Source organism: Uranotaenia lowii, chromosome 1, assembly GCF_029784155.1.
Source record: "Uranotaenia lowii strain MFRU-FL chromosome 1, ASM2978415v1, whole genome shotgun sequence".
NCBI lineage: Eukaryota > Metazoa > Arthropoda > Insecta > Diptera > Culicidae > Uranotaenia > Uranotaenia lowii.
The window spans coordinates 42,879,549-42,894,098 of NC_073691.1; the positions used below are offsets into that span (position 1 = coordinate 42,879,549).

General features: G+C 37.6%; 1 protein-coding gene and 1 long non-coding RNA gene across 2 annotated transcripts; both read left to right on the plus strand.

Annotated features, from left to right (window-relative positions):
* Nucleotides 1-621: 621 nt before the first annotated feature.
* Nucleotides 622-1,478, plus strand: LOC129752867 (uncharacterized). Its single transcript, XR_008738903.1, has 3 exons — nucleotides 622-711; nucleotides 768-929; nucleotides 1,341-1,478. It is a non-coding gene; the product is annotated as an uncharacterized LOC129752867 (long non-coding RNA).
* Nucleotides 1,479-11,207: 9,729 nt separating this feature from the next.
* LOC129739927 (uncharacterized) lies at nucleotides 11,208-12,939 on the plus strand. The gene is made up of 2 exons (XM_055731477.1): nucleotides 11,208-11,356; nucleotides 12,201-12,939. Exons 1-2 carry the CDS (start codon nucleotides 11,312-11,314, stop codon nucleotides 12,861-12,863), a joined length of 708 nt encoding a protein of 235 aa, XP_055587452.1. The 5' UTR covers nucleotides 11,208-11,311; the 3' UTR covers nucleotides 12,864-12,939.
* The last annotated feature ends 1,611 nt before the right edge of the window (nucleotides 12,940-14,550 follow it).

The window sequence follows — 14,550 nt, forward strand, 5'->3', positions numbered from 1 at the left end:
TTCAGTCAAGAATTTATGTCACACCAGTGTGCGAAGAGGTTAAATTGATTTTGTAGGAAATCAATCGGCCGTTGATGTTGTAAAATAGTTAAATAGATTTGGGTCATCAAGGAGTGAGAGCACATTGTTGAAGTAGTCGATGGAGATAATCGGTCCTAAATGGCTTCCCTGTGGCACACCAGAAGAAGCAGAGAATTGTCTGGAGAAAGAGTCTCCCGTGTGAACTGTTAATTTACGTTCAGATAGGTAGCCCGGAACCAACCAAGAAGAGTTCCACAGACGTTCGACCTTTCCGATGGCAATATCGTGGTTGACTTCGTCGAATGCCGCAGACAAATCGGCGTATATAGCGTTAGTTTGACACTCCGCAGCAAAACTTTCGTGAACGTAAGAAGTAAACTTCAGAAGGTTAGTTGTCGTGGGGCGTTGTGGCTGAATCCATGTTAATCGTCGAATATTCTTACAAGACTAGAAAATCGGAACCAAGACCAACCTGTATAAATTTCTAGAAAGGTGGCGCAGATCACCATGAAAACATAAACAAAGCCTACGTCACTACTGACGGTGGTAATATTTCCTAGGCAACAGCAGTTTGCTGGTTGTTATTATGAAAATTTTCATCTTTGAAGCATGTCGCGGTGCGTTTTGTTTGGTTGTGGGATGAAAGTCTAGAAAAGTGAAATCTTTTTAAGTTTCCACAGTTTCTCTCAGGTAAGTATTTTTTATGTCATCATGCTATGACAAAACTCTTATATTATAGTTTTTAGGAACCTAGCCGATGGGCGATTTGGTTAGAATCCTGTGGAATGATGCAAGACCGCGGTCCGAAGATTATGACTCAAATTATTTTACCCGCGAAGCGTTCATCACCAATGCCAAATTGAAGTAGGAACTGCTTCATACTGGTCGGAATAATTTAGAGAAAGATAGTAAGTGTTCCGAGGTTTTTTTTTTTCTTATTTTGTAAATACTTTTTTGTTCTAGACAGTTTGTTATCCATCGAATATTTAGATAGGCAAATCAAGAATGTAAGCATTAAGTGATGATATTCTGAAAGTTTAATACTGTTCTTTTCTTAAACATTCGGCTTAGCAGTTTTTTTTCGTAGTTCTCGATCCTAAATAACAAAATTTTAAAATTTTGTTTTGCCTGTAAATGGCCAATTATTCAGTGCGTACAGTATTGTCTTCTGATAGATTTTTGTAAAAGTAAAATAGAAAGGCTAACTTTTAATGAATGCTTTCAACTCGAAGCAAACTTCCTCGAAATTAAAATATTATCGTTTGATAATAAGTCTTAATCGAATTTCGATTTTACTTAATGTTTTCATTCTATTCCAGCGATAACAACAATTCGTAATCCATCTGAAGGACATGACATGGAGACTAAAGTAATCACGAACACTTCTATGTTGAATCTGAATGAATTCTCAAGTCCGGTAGCGTACCTTTTGATAACCTGAAAGAAAGAAATTTTAGCCATCAATAAAGCTTTGAGATTGTTCAACGTATACGGCAACATCTTTTTCCGGAAACCAGTTTTTGATATGCATCACAAAACCTAGTTTAGACTCGTCCATACGATTTCCTGCAAACAACCTTTAACAAACATCACGTCCATGGTATTTTTTCCTGTTGCTTAGTATCAGGTACATCAGTTTGGTCATCAATTTGCTAATTTTCGGTCGATACTTCATCCATACTTTCGTTTTATATATTTTGCTTGCCATACCCTCAAAATATTGAAACAAAAACAACAAAACTGAAAACGTTCCTTCAAATCATAATCCAAATAACAAAATACAAACGCATCCAACCAAGAAGTTATCAGCACTTTTATCGATCTCAGGAGTTCGGTTTCCAAATACGTTGATTCCATCTTATAGTTTTAGCGGCGGCGGCTCGATCTTTCGGAACCGTATCGAATGGAAAAAATAACCATTTCTTACTTGTCGAATGTTTGTTTGGTAATTACCAGTAAACAGTCGACTACGGCGTTTTCTTGGGTCAGTAGTGACGTCACCCATAGTCATGGTAACTTTGTTTACTAAAAAAAAAAAATTTACCACTACGTTTGCATAGGATCTGTCTCACCACCTCTCTATATACCTCGTTGATCCAAGACCACCAATTCGAATAGTTTGGTTGCTGCGCATAAAGCCGAAATTTCCCGGTAATTGTTGTCATCTTTCCTTTTACCTTTTTTATACACCGGAAAGATGTTAGTCTCCTTCTACAGTTAAGGAAAGGTAGCTCTGTCAAGCAAAGTAGCAGGTATTCCTTCCGGACCCGGAGAGAAAGAATTATTGAGCTTAGCCTGCTGTTTTAGAGATGACTGCATCCTCAACTACAGTGTTGTTTATAGAGAAGTCAAGTGGCGCAGTGCCGGGTCACTCAGAGGATCCGGGTAAAAAAAGTTACCATGGTTGGAGCACCACTGCAAATTCGCCATTGCCACTGCGATAAGCAACGCTGGGAGATCCGATTTAACGGCAATTAACACTCCGCCACCGGTGGTCTTTTTGCTATTACGTGGATTGCGTTCGCTACGAAACACAACATAGTCAGGGCCAAATATCTGATTCGAAAGAGTACGGTCGTTCAGCCATGTTTCCGTGAAAGCGACGACGTCGTAATAGCAACATGAGCTTGCGAGCAGATAGTCTGCATGCAGCCATGAGTTCATACCTCCTACGTTTTGATAGTACAAGTTTATTGAGTTAAAAGATTCCGATGCAGAGCTAGATCCCCGAACACTGAAAAAGAGAGTACCATCTGGCGAAGAAAAACGGTCGGATTTACCATACTTGCCTAAGTTCACATGCTGGAGAACCCCTGCGCCACAGACAAACTCAGGGCCGGGACGACTGAAGCGCTGGCGGGAAACTGAGCGACTGGGTCGAAGGGCAAAGGGTCTACGTTGGACCTGATATGTCGCGTCCCGGTGCTGAAGGCCAAGTACAAGTTGATACATTTTCAAGGTTCGGAAAAGAGCGTGCTGAAGAACTAGTGAGCGTAACACGTTGACAGTCACGCAGTGCACTGGAAAGGGAGAGTTCATCACGAGGAGGAAGGCCAACATAAAATGGATCCTTCCTGCACTTGCAGGCTGGACGACTGATGACGCAGGCAGAAATCAGCGCGACTGAGTCGATGGGCTCAGGGGTCTCCGAAGTGCCTTGGTCGTTGCGTCCGGGGAAAAAGTTCATTAATAAACTGTAGTAAGATCGTACTCGTAGGCAAGAGGGTGATTCTGGACAGACCATGCCATGTCTGAGCAGCTGGAAACTAAAATTTCGTCACGCAATGGGAAAGTTCTAAAACTTAACAAAGAAGGAGAAGTTATCTTATTTTGATCGCCGCTGGGATATATTCTAATCTAAGTTTGTGGCATATCGGCAAATTGAAAATCTAATTAGAGAGCAATTATGATAGATATGAAAATTGATAGGTGGAAAGGTCAAAGCTAGAGCGCTTTGGGTAGAAGAAACGAATAGATGGTGAAATTGTGAGCTTAGGGCATTGTTTCTTATCGACAGCATGAAACTGAATGTGTGATTCTTTACCCGGCATCTGCTGGCTGTTTGTAGTAAGTGACGAAGAAGCCACATTGCTACCCACAACCAGCCCAGATGGGTCGAACACATGAGGTTGCGTCCTGGGCTGGTTCTGGGCTGGTTGTGGGTAGCAATGTGGCTTCTTCGTCACTTACTACAAACAGCCAGCAGATGCCGGGTAAAGAATCACACATTCAGTTTCATGCTGTCGATAAGAAACAATGCCCTAAGCTCACAATTTCACCATCTATTCGTTTCTTCTACCCAAAGCGCTCTAGCTTTGACCTTTCCACCTATCAATTTTCATATCTATCATAATTGCTCTCTAATTAGATTTTCAATTTGCCGATATGCCACAAACTTAGATTAGAAAGAAGGAGAAGTGAACCTACCGATATTGTCCAGTCAATGGATCTTGAATATGTGGTTTTGATTAAAGAGAAAATTTGAAGTAAGATTTCAGAGTGGCAATGTTTGGCCGAATTAGCATGGTTTATCCCGAAAGTGTTTGCTAGCGAATGAAGGTCTCGTTGAATAACGATTTATTTAGGTCCCGCTCAGGTCTCAAGTTTCTGGTCTCAGTTACATGTCCCATTAGACTGAGTCGATGTGGCGTCATTTTCGAATCTCAAACCCTGGGGTCTTGAAAGCTTCGTTTCGGCTAAAAACTCATCCATTATTTTTTTGCAGAATTTTTAAGTAACGTTCACATGGGTAAATTTGAACTTTTATTTTTGTATGGGCAAGTTCAATATTTTGTTCCGAAAAATCAACATCATTTTTGTTACTTCTATGGAACGGAAAATTTTCTGCTGAACAAGTTTATCGGATATCGTAACTTCGTTTCTTATTAGACAAAAACGTTATTAGGTGTTCAACGGAGGCATGTCTTTTGAAACTGAAAAACAAAAAAAAATCAATTGACATCACATCATTTTTGTTTCTTCTGTGGAACCGAGCAGGCTAATGGGTTTTTGTGCTTTTTAATAAATTTTCCAAAGAAAATTTTCCGTTGAACAACTTTTTTCGAAGACCGTAGCTTCGTATCTGATCAGGCAAAAATTTTATGAGCTGTTGAATGAAGCATATTTCAATGCCAAAAGACATTGAAATACAATGAATTCAACTGACATCACTTTTGGTAATTAAAACTTAACTCTTAACTTGGTAATTAACACTTAAAATAAGAATCATGAAAAGTAGTTATGCGTCATGAGGCACTCTATGGAGCCGCTATGAACTAGTCTCTGAAGCCACATTCATTGATTTCAATACCTAACAGACAAAACATCTCAATCCATTTGCTGCTTTTGGTCAAAATGACAAGTACACCTCGTTATGATTTTTAAATACTTTGGTATTGAGTTCTTTTGAAATTTCGTTCTGTTGGAGATGAATTTGTGATTCACTTATAAAGGGATTAGAATAAAATAAAACTAAATTTATAATAATTTGTCCACTAGAATTATCTGCAAATGCAATGAAATGATAAACTGTTATTTCAAACGTGATATACTTTTTAAATGAAATTTAAATTCCACTTTTTTGAAATTGTGTTGGTGGCAAAGAAGTATAAATAAAACGCTTGGTGGTAAAGGGGTATAAGTGCTGCACTTATACTTATACCCCTTTGGTTCCAAACAAAATGTAGCTTTCCGTTTGCAAGATTTTTTCAACGAGATCAAAACATAAGAATATTTTTATGATGGTTTAATGGCATTGCGGTGAACTTTTTACTACGAAAATTCTTGATAGAAGAATTACAGATTGAAATTAAATGACGGATAGACAAAGCAGATGCTTAATAGAAGAAAATTGAAAGATGTTGAAAATGAGCCAAGAGCATATTTTTATGGAAAGCTTCAAAGGTGCGTTCTAGACCCTTAGACGTAATTGCGCCTCTCGCTATTACTTCTCTCAGCCATTCAATTGATGCGGGACAAAGGGTCTAGAACGCACCTTTGAAGCTTTCCATAAATATATGCTCTTGGCTCATTTTCAACATCTTTCAATTTTCTTCTATTAAGCATCTGCTTTGTCTATCCGTCATTTAATTTCAATCTGTAGTTCTTCTATCAAGAATTTTCGTAGTAAAAAGTTCACCGCAATGCCATTAAACCATCATAAAAATAATAATCAACGGTGACTATTCGTTAAAAACATAAGAATATGGTAGAATAAAATTATGATTAAAACAGCATATGATGTTTGGATTCGATGGATTCGTTTTAGATGGTTGTCTAGATTTTTTTTTTCAATTTTGTCACTTCGGCTCCGAGGGCCTCATACAATATCTCCAAATCTCTCAAAATATGTACCTCCAAATTGTCAAAATTAAGTATTTTTAGAGGCAAGTGAAGAATCCTCGGTAAAACAAAAGTGTTCAGGAATGATAGAGAACTTTAGAATTTTGATGAGTTTATTTCTTTTTCCTTATATATTTAGTCACTTACTTTTGTCCCATTAAATTCTGATGATAAAGAGTTATTATCATCCTGCGATAAATGTTTTTTTAAACGAATCGAGAAAACTGCATGGCATTGAAAGGACAAAACAACTTAAACTGTTTGATTCTAGATTTATTACCAGAGGACGAGGGCTTGGAACCCGGAACGATATTTCTTGGTAGCCTGAATTGTTGAAATTTATTTGAATCTATGTGTTATTTATAAAAAAAATATTTTTTTTCGAAATATTTATTTGGGATCCAGGGAAATAATTTGTTTAGTTAAATCGACTTCTTGCGAGTCCTACTTGTAGAAAGAAATGGAATACTGCTTATATTAGCTTACTATTTGAAACAAAGTGTGAGGAAAATAATTGATTTTACGATAATTAATAAGAATGTTAGAATACGATCTACCTAGTACATTAATAAAATCAACAAAAACCCGTTCGTTTCTTTTTAGGCTGGCGCACAGTGGTTCAAATCCCCAAAAAGCCGGAAGAAAGTCAATTTTTCAATTCAGCGACAACCAAATTTTTTATGTTAGAATCGAATCTTCAATATTCTAGGAACGTTATGATGTATTTAGATATTTTCTAGGACCTTTTATACACCTTCTGTGAAACAAACATGAACGACAACTTTAACACAAGATTTTAAAATTTGGATTGGATTTTTTATTCTCAGGCCAAAACAACTTAAAAAAGCATATAAATCTTTAAAAATTTATAAATGTTTATATCGAAGTGATGTATTATAACCTTATTCACAGTTTGAAGATAAAAAACGTCCGTAATATCATGAACTAATAAAGTTTCGCTTGATTGAAAACCCAAAATTAGATGATAAAAAAATTTCTATTTACTCTATTTATTTTTCGGAAGCAAAAATAAAGCTTGCGCTGTCGATCGCCGTGGTAAATTATACACCGTTGGATAGGTAAAAGCCTCATCAAAAACATATCTTAAAATCAGCTGCTAGTTTTTGCTATATTTTGAATACGAAGTCATTGAGTGGAACGCTGTTTGGTTTAAAAATGCAAATTTTAAAATATTTATACAGAGTAAACCAAGCATTGTTTGCTTCAATACATATGCAAATTCACATTAAAACATCAGTTTTAATATTCATCCAACTTTTTTTTTTTTTTGTTTCGATTATAGTCGTTTTACCATCATTATGGCATTCGCGACTTTATCAACGTTGCAGTTGGCGGATCGTTATTGAAAAACTTATCCGGTAGAACTGCGTTCGATGTTTACTCTTGGGCTCGAACTCGCGGACATCGGCATTCATCCAACTGATATACAGGAATTTAGGAGCCCATACTTACTTTTAACATAAATATTCATAACTAATTGAAAAATATTCAATTTCCTAGTATAAAGCTCAAACCCCGTTTCCGCAATTTTTGAAAAAAATGCAAATTTGGAAAAAAAATTAAAATTTTTATTTTTTCAACTTTCCGCCAATAATCTTTAACAAAAAAGCTTTTTAATAATTTTTTCCCACTTTTTTTGATTTTGAACCACTGCACAGTGGGGATTTTTGATCAAAAAAAGGTACCTATTTCTGTGACGATCGCCTAAACTGTTCTAAATTTCGGAAAACTATCATTTTTTATGCAAAAAAACACGAGGAATCGAATGGTTTACACCGCTTTCTGATAAAATGACTCTTAACGTCTCATTTTTCCCGATTTCCCCTATTTTTTTTGGGTGCAAAGTTATAATTCCGATTGTAGCCATCTACCTTGCAACAAAAAAGTTATACAAACCATACTTATTTATGTAAAAATGTCAGCTGAATCGATTGGTGTACTCCAATTTTTAATTGTACTACGACAAGTGGCTCATTTTGCCTCTTTTCCCCTAAATTTTAGATTTTTTTCAAAGAAATGCAGTCAAACAAAGTGTAATCCAACAGGTTTTCATCATGAATGATCAGTTTTGGTAGATTTATTCATATTCTAGCTAATCGCGTCACTTTTTTTTGTACTAGAATGAATATAAATGGCTAAATATCCCCAACCTCCCCTAGCTTTTTTAAATTTATGCATAAATTTCACTGTAACAATCGAGCGATTCACATACTAAATGCAAAAACCAAGTGATTTAGTGTAAAATTTGTCGCTGAATCGAGTGGTGTACACCGCTTAGTGCTCAGCTTACGAGAATGGCCGCAATCACCCCGATTTCCCCTAAAATCGAGCGATATGTGGAAAAAAATCATTATAACAAATGACAATGCATCATAAAATGCCCAAAAATGATTGAAACAGGTGTAGAACTTATTGCTGAATCGAATGATGTACACCGCTCAGCGTTCAGTTGACGAGAAGAGCCTTAATCACCCCGATCTCCCCTAAATTCTTTAAATTTCTTTGAAAAATACATTGTTACAAACGAGAATTTAATTTAACAGATACAAAAAACATTGAATCGGGTGTAAAACTTATTTCTGAATCAAATGATGTACACCGCTATGGTGAAGTTGACGAGAAGAGTCACAACCACCCCAATTTCCCCTAAATTCATATAATTTCTTCGAGAAAAAATTGTAACAAACGAGTGAATTTGAGTATTACTGTCGAATCGATGAGAAGAGCCTCATCATGTTTGAACCAATATCAGTTATTATCAATTCAACAAAATATTTTTCAAATTTAGGGGAAAAGGGGGTAATCCAGGCTTTTTTCTTCATCTTAACGTTTAGCAGTGTACATCTTTCTGTTCAACAATTAGTTTTTCACATGGTTCAGTTATTTCTGTGCCCTTTCTGATGCATTCTCGAAAGGCACAAGATTTTTTTTCTTAAATTGCAAGTATTTAGGGGAAATTGAGTAAAATAGGACTTTATTCATCAACAGAATTTAAGCGGTGTCCATTATTTTATTCAACAGTTAGATTCACATATGATTTAATGTTTTTGTACCTTTTTAGATGCTTTCTCATTTGTTACTACGATTTTTTGGTTCATATTGTATTAGTTTATGAATGAAACTAAGATAAATTGGGGAAAATAAGACTTTTCTTGTCAACTCAGTGCTAAGCGTTGTTCTTAATTCGATTCAGCGATAAGTTATCCACCTGATTCAATGTTTTTCTCATATGTTCATTTGCATTTTCGTTTGTTACAATGTTTTTTTCTAAGAAACTGCATAAATTTAGGGAAAATTGGGGTAGTTGTGACTCTTCTCGTCAACTTCACGCTTAGCGGTGTACATCATTTGATTCAGAAATAAGTTTTACACCCGATTCAATGTTTTTTGTATCTGTTAAATTAAATTCTCGTTTGTAAAAATGTATTTTTCAAAGAAATTTTAAGAATTTAGGGGAAATCGGGGTGATTGAGGCTCTTCTCGTCAACTAAACGCTAAGCGGTGTACATCATTCGATTCAGCAATAAGTTTTACACCTGTTTCAATCATTTTTGTGCATTTTATGATACATTGTCATTTGTTATAATGATTTTTTTTTTCACATTTGGCTCGATTTTAGGGGAAATCAGGGTGATTGCGGCCATTCTCGTAAGCTGAGCACTAAGCGGTGTACACCACTCGATTCAGCGACAAATTTTACACTAAATCACTTGGTTTTTGCAATTAGTATGTGAATCGCTCGATTGTTACAGTGAAATTTATGCATAAATTTAAAAAAGCTAGGGGAAGTTGGGGATATTTAGCCATTTATAATCATTTTAGTACAAAAAAAGTGACGCGATTAGCTAGAATATGAATAAATCTACCAAAACTGATCATTAATGATGAGAAATTGTTGGATTACACTTTGTTTGACTGCATTTCTTTGAAAAAAATTCTTAAATATATGGGAAAAGAGGCAAAATGAGCCACTTGTCGTAGTAGAATCAAAAATTGGAGTGCACCAATCGATTCAGCTGACATTTTTACATAAGTAAGTATGGTTTGTATAACTTTTTTGTTGCAAGGTAGATGGCTACAATCGGAATTATAACTTTGCACCCAAAAAAAATAGGGGAAATCGGGCAAAATGAGACGTTAAGAGTCATTTTATCAGAAAGCGGTGTAGACCATTCGATTCCTCGTGTGTTTTTACATAAATAATGGTTGTTTTTTCAGGCAAGGCATTCTTGCCTGAATTGGGTACCTTTTTTGGCTCGAAAATCCCCACTGTGCACTGTGTGGCGCCCCAAATCCCGTCTAAAAGAGAAAAAAAATGATTCTAGAGGAACCATAGCTTCCATCCATGCAACCTTGTTGTTTCCTTGAAGCACTCTAGGTTTTTGGGTTGTGAAATAATACGATCAAATCTCCAGGATTTTACAATACGGACGACATTGATCTGCCTAAAATTTGCATATGACCTACTACCAGGCCTATGAACGATTTTGGCGTAATTTCAATGATATTTTTCCAGTTTTATTTAACCACTCTATGGAGCCCCCTCTAAAAGGTCTCTGGAGCCACTATCTTTGTTTCGAATACTTCAACCAGACAATTCACCTCAATAGTGAACGATCCATCGGCTCATTACAGCTTCAAATCAAGGTTAGCTCTGTGGTTCCGAAATTTTGGAAAGCCTCAGAAATACAGCTGCAGCTAGCCTATCAGCTCAGCCCGGACAATATCAGAAATAAATTACATTTCAATTGCTGTGACCACCACGCATGACTATTTAGTGTTATCGCAGCTCAAAATCGGAAATCGCCAATGGGATAACAGCCACCTCTAAGCCAATAAGCTGCTCTGAGGCCGCTAATCTTATCGTCGTCGTTTGGAACATTTCGGAACGCAGCCGGTGCTGGTTGTATCACATATTCCGCGGTCAGCTATTGTTTTTATCGGACTGACCGCTACGAGGGAAAAGAGAAAAATAAAACGAAAACCCTTTCGTCGATAACTGCTGTTGGATTGCAAGAACAACAGGGTAATAAGGGGTTGCTTTTTCTTCCCATTGCTGGCTTGATCTTGATTTCCGATGATTAGGATTAGCGTTGCTGAACTTGGACGTGGCTATTCGGTTACGAAATGCCCCCGAGAAATCGATGGGTCCTTCGTCCATCGTCGGAGGGTTTATCAGCAAGGTGTTTTCGGGGCCGTTTCTTTATCTCGGAACCGGCAAGGAGCGGGGGTGGAAATTGGCCGTATGTTATCTCACTGACTGGGGCGTAAATAACCAAATTTACCGATTTCGGAGCCCGCTCTGGGAAGTTAAAATTTTAAAAATGGATCCCCTTTTGGGTCAGTCTTGTCCGAGGCCTCCAAGGAAGTGGTTCGATAAAAACCCGTTAGAAGGAATCTGTGGAAATCTAAGTTTTCAGAAATTAAAATGAAGGCTGTCTTCGTGTGTTTGCTGCTGGCCTTGGCCGGACAAGTGAGTAGAAACTGAAACCGAAGCGGATTGACTCCAGGAGAAATTTGCCGCAGAACCCCTGACTTACCGGCACAAGTGGGATTTCGGAAAAGTGTGGAATTTAAATGTGGAAAAAATCATGTCAAGTTTATAGTTATGAACATTCGTGAATCATATAATTGGAAGTCTGTATACAGATGGAGTGACTGAAGTTTTTTCCTTAAATTTTCAAAGTGAACATATGAGTGCGTGTTGATTGATCATTATCGAAATGATTGGAGATCCCCAGAATCAGAGGGATGCAAGTGCCAAATCCAGAAAATTTTGAGTTGAGCATTAGACAGAGTCGATTTGCGGCCATTTTGGAATTTCTCAAACTCTGGGGTCTTAAAAGCTTCGTTTTTGTTCAAAACTCATCCATGATTTTTTGCAAAATTTTTAAGTAACGTTTACATGAGTAAAATACTGATACCGCGTTAATATTATTATTTGGAACGAGATATTTGGTTGGTTTTGATGATTAGGCACTCATTATGGTTTTTGTTTTGTATTCATATTATTGTAATTTGTATAGTTTCACCGAATCAATTTGTTCATTACATTTTTTATGCTACATATTTCTCCTCGACTTTACGTGCCTTAAATAATATTTGAATCTTCAACCCAAGAAAATCCGCTAGTTAGAATTTAAGTTGATACCAGTATCGAAAATTGTAGCTAAAACCACAATTTGTGATTCCCTTAAAAACCACAATTTTCCACATTCTCTTGTGTCGGTCGAGGGATGATGGAGTTCTGCGTAGCGAACCTGGATCGGAGATTTCTATATGAAGTTTACTTAATATGTTCTTTCCCAAATAACCAGTCTCTGGCCCAGAGCCAGGAGGAGTTCATCGAATACCTGCTGGAGATCCAGTACCAGGCCGAATCCGTGCACCAGATGATGGAGGGAACCTTCGACAACGTGCGCTTCACCATGAGCGAACAGCTGATCGAACTGAACCGGGACATCATCGAGGAAATGAACGAAGCCCTTGTTCAGGTTGAAGATATCAAGGAAAGCACCGAAGCCTACGTCGAAGCGTCCGATGCTCCTCAGGTCTGTATCGATGTGTCCGTTGCCAACTGGGCCCTGGAAATCGAATGGGTCGGCCAGGCTCTGCAACGGTGCGCCGGCGATGCCAACATCGAGATCACCCGTGCCACCGCCGATGTTCACGCTGCCCTCGAGTACGCCCAGGTTTCCTCGACCGATCTGCAGAACATCGTCGTCCGTGGATTCATCGACTGGAACGCCATCGACTACACCGAATCGCTGTCGTCCGTCGTCGGCACCCAGATCGAACAGGCCGAATACTTCTTCCGTGTCGCCACCCAGCCGATGCTGGAGCGCGAACTGCAGGACATCTTCGATCTGAGGACCGATCTGTTGCCCCGCATTGAACGGTGCATCAACCGTGGACTGGAGCGCTTCAACAACTACGCCCGCGTCATCCGTGACACCCTGTACTTCTGCACGAACAACTAAGCAGCGGCGTGTGTATGTGTGCTAGTCGGCGGAAACGAGTTATTGTTTTGCAAATAAAGATTAATTTAAAACACGATGCAGGGAGGGCGTGTGCGTTTGTTAAATAGAGAAAGCTGTTGGTAAAAGTGTTCTTAACGATATCAAGAATCATTTAACTATGTTCAGTTCTACTGAACTGAATAAATTGTCTTAGCTCTTATGTGAACTAGGTTATGGTGATCTATGTTGACCCATCTTGCGCTATGCAGCAACAGTGACGTTGCAATGTAAAACTACTGCTCCGCCAACATCACACCTTCACCTTCACCTTCGTTATTTAGGGTTCTACGGGTTTCTTTTGCTTAACGTCGCCTAAGCACCAACAATTTCAGCGTCATTTCACAATGTACGATACCGTAGACCTGCGTGATGTTTTCGGCAAGAGCTCAGATCATAATGCACACGATTTTTTACACGGCTTGTTCACATGTTTTTTTGTACCAAGCACAGATTTTTACTCGCTTTTTATAAACCCTTAGAAATAAGATGTGAGACATGATATATGAAACATAAGGTTAGAGACTTGAAACATGTTATTTGAGATCTGAGACATGATACATAAAAATGGGACTTAAGATCTGAGACATAATACAAGAAACCTGAGAAATAAGACTTCAGACATGAAACCTGCACAGTTAGAAAAATCCTTGTAACATTACATGCAACTGCATGGGTAGAAGGGAATCGGGTATTTACATGTATCAATACGGCTTAATTCATGTAAACTTCCCATCGCCTTCAACTGATTTGTTTACTGTAAACCTACATTTCCAATCATTCTTTTTTCTATGGTTGTTTATCCAATAAGAAAAGCATTGATATTTGTCGATAAGAGATTTTAATATCTTACACATACATTTTATTTGATCCACACAAGAAAAATTGATATTCAATAAATTTTCACGAATACTGGTTTTTTGGTGCTATTCCCCGACGACGGCAACGGCGATTGAAATGCTGGTAGGAAAATCAGTTGACATGCATTTGAGGTAACCCGAGCTTTCGTTGAATTCAAGTGGTATTTTTTCTGGAACAAATAAAATTGACAATTTGATATTATAATTACAATAATTAGAAGGGTATAAAGTTTTATTTCTCACTTACTTGCTTTAAAACTCAGCATGCACCACTTCGATTCGAACAGAAGCGAACAGCACACGAGCAGGTACAACAAAATACGGTCTTCTTCTTCTTCTTCTTCTTCGTTTTGACGATATGGCCAGAGAATGGTACTCTATAACACCACTAACTTGACTTGACTGCTTTTAGCGCGATTTAAGTGTTGCCAATTATTTTTAAATTTTTAGTTTCGTTCTATCCAAGAAAGATAGTACCTCTTTCATCCGGTTTTCATCGAAATCTCGGAATATTTCGAGAAGGTTTGTAAACCTATCCCAATCGTGGTAGTTGCGGAGATGGTTAAACTTTATACAATTCAGAATAATATGTTCGGTTGTGAATGGCTGTTCACAAAGATCACAATAAGTTGTTTCACGAACTTTCATTATTCCGAGCCAGTAGGGAGAGTAATCATGACCACTCAATATTCGATTCATAGTACGTATTTGAGTGTTTTTTAATTTACTATTCCAGTACCAAGGTCTCTGATTAAAGGATGACTGGAATCTGTAAAATTTCGATCCTTTTT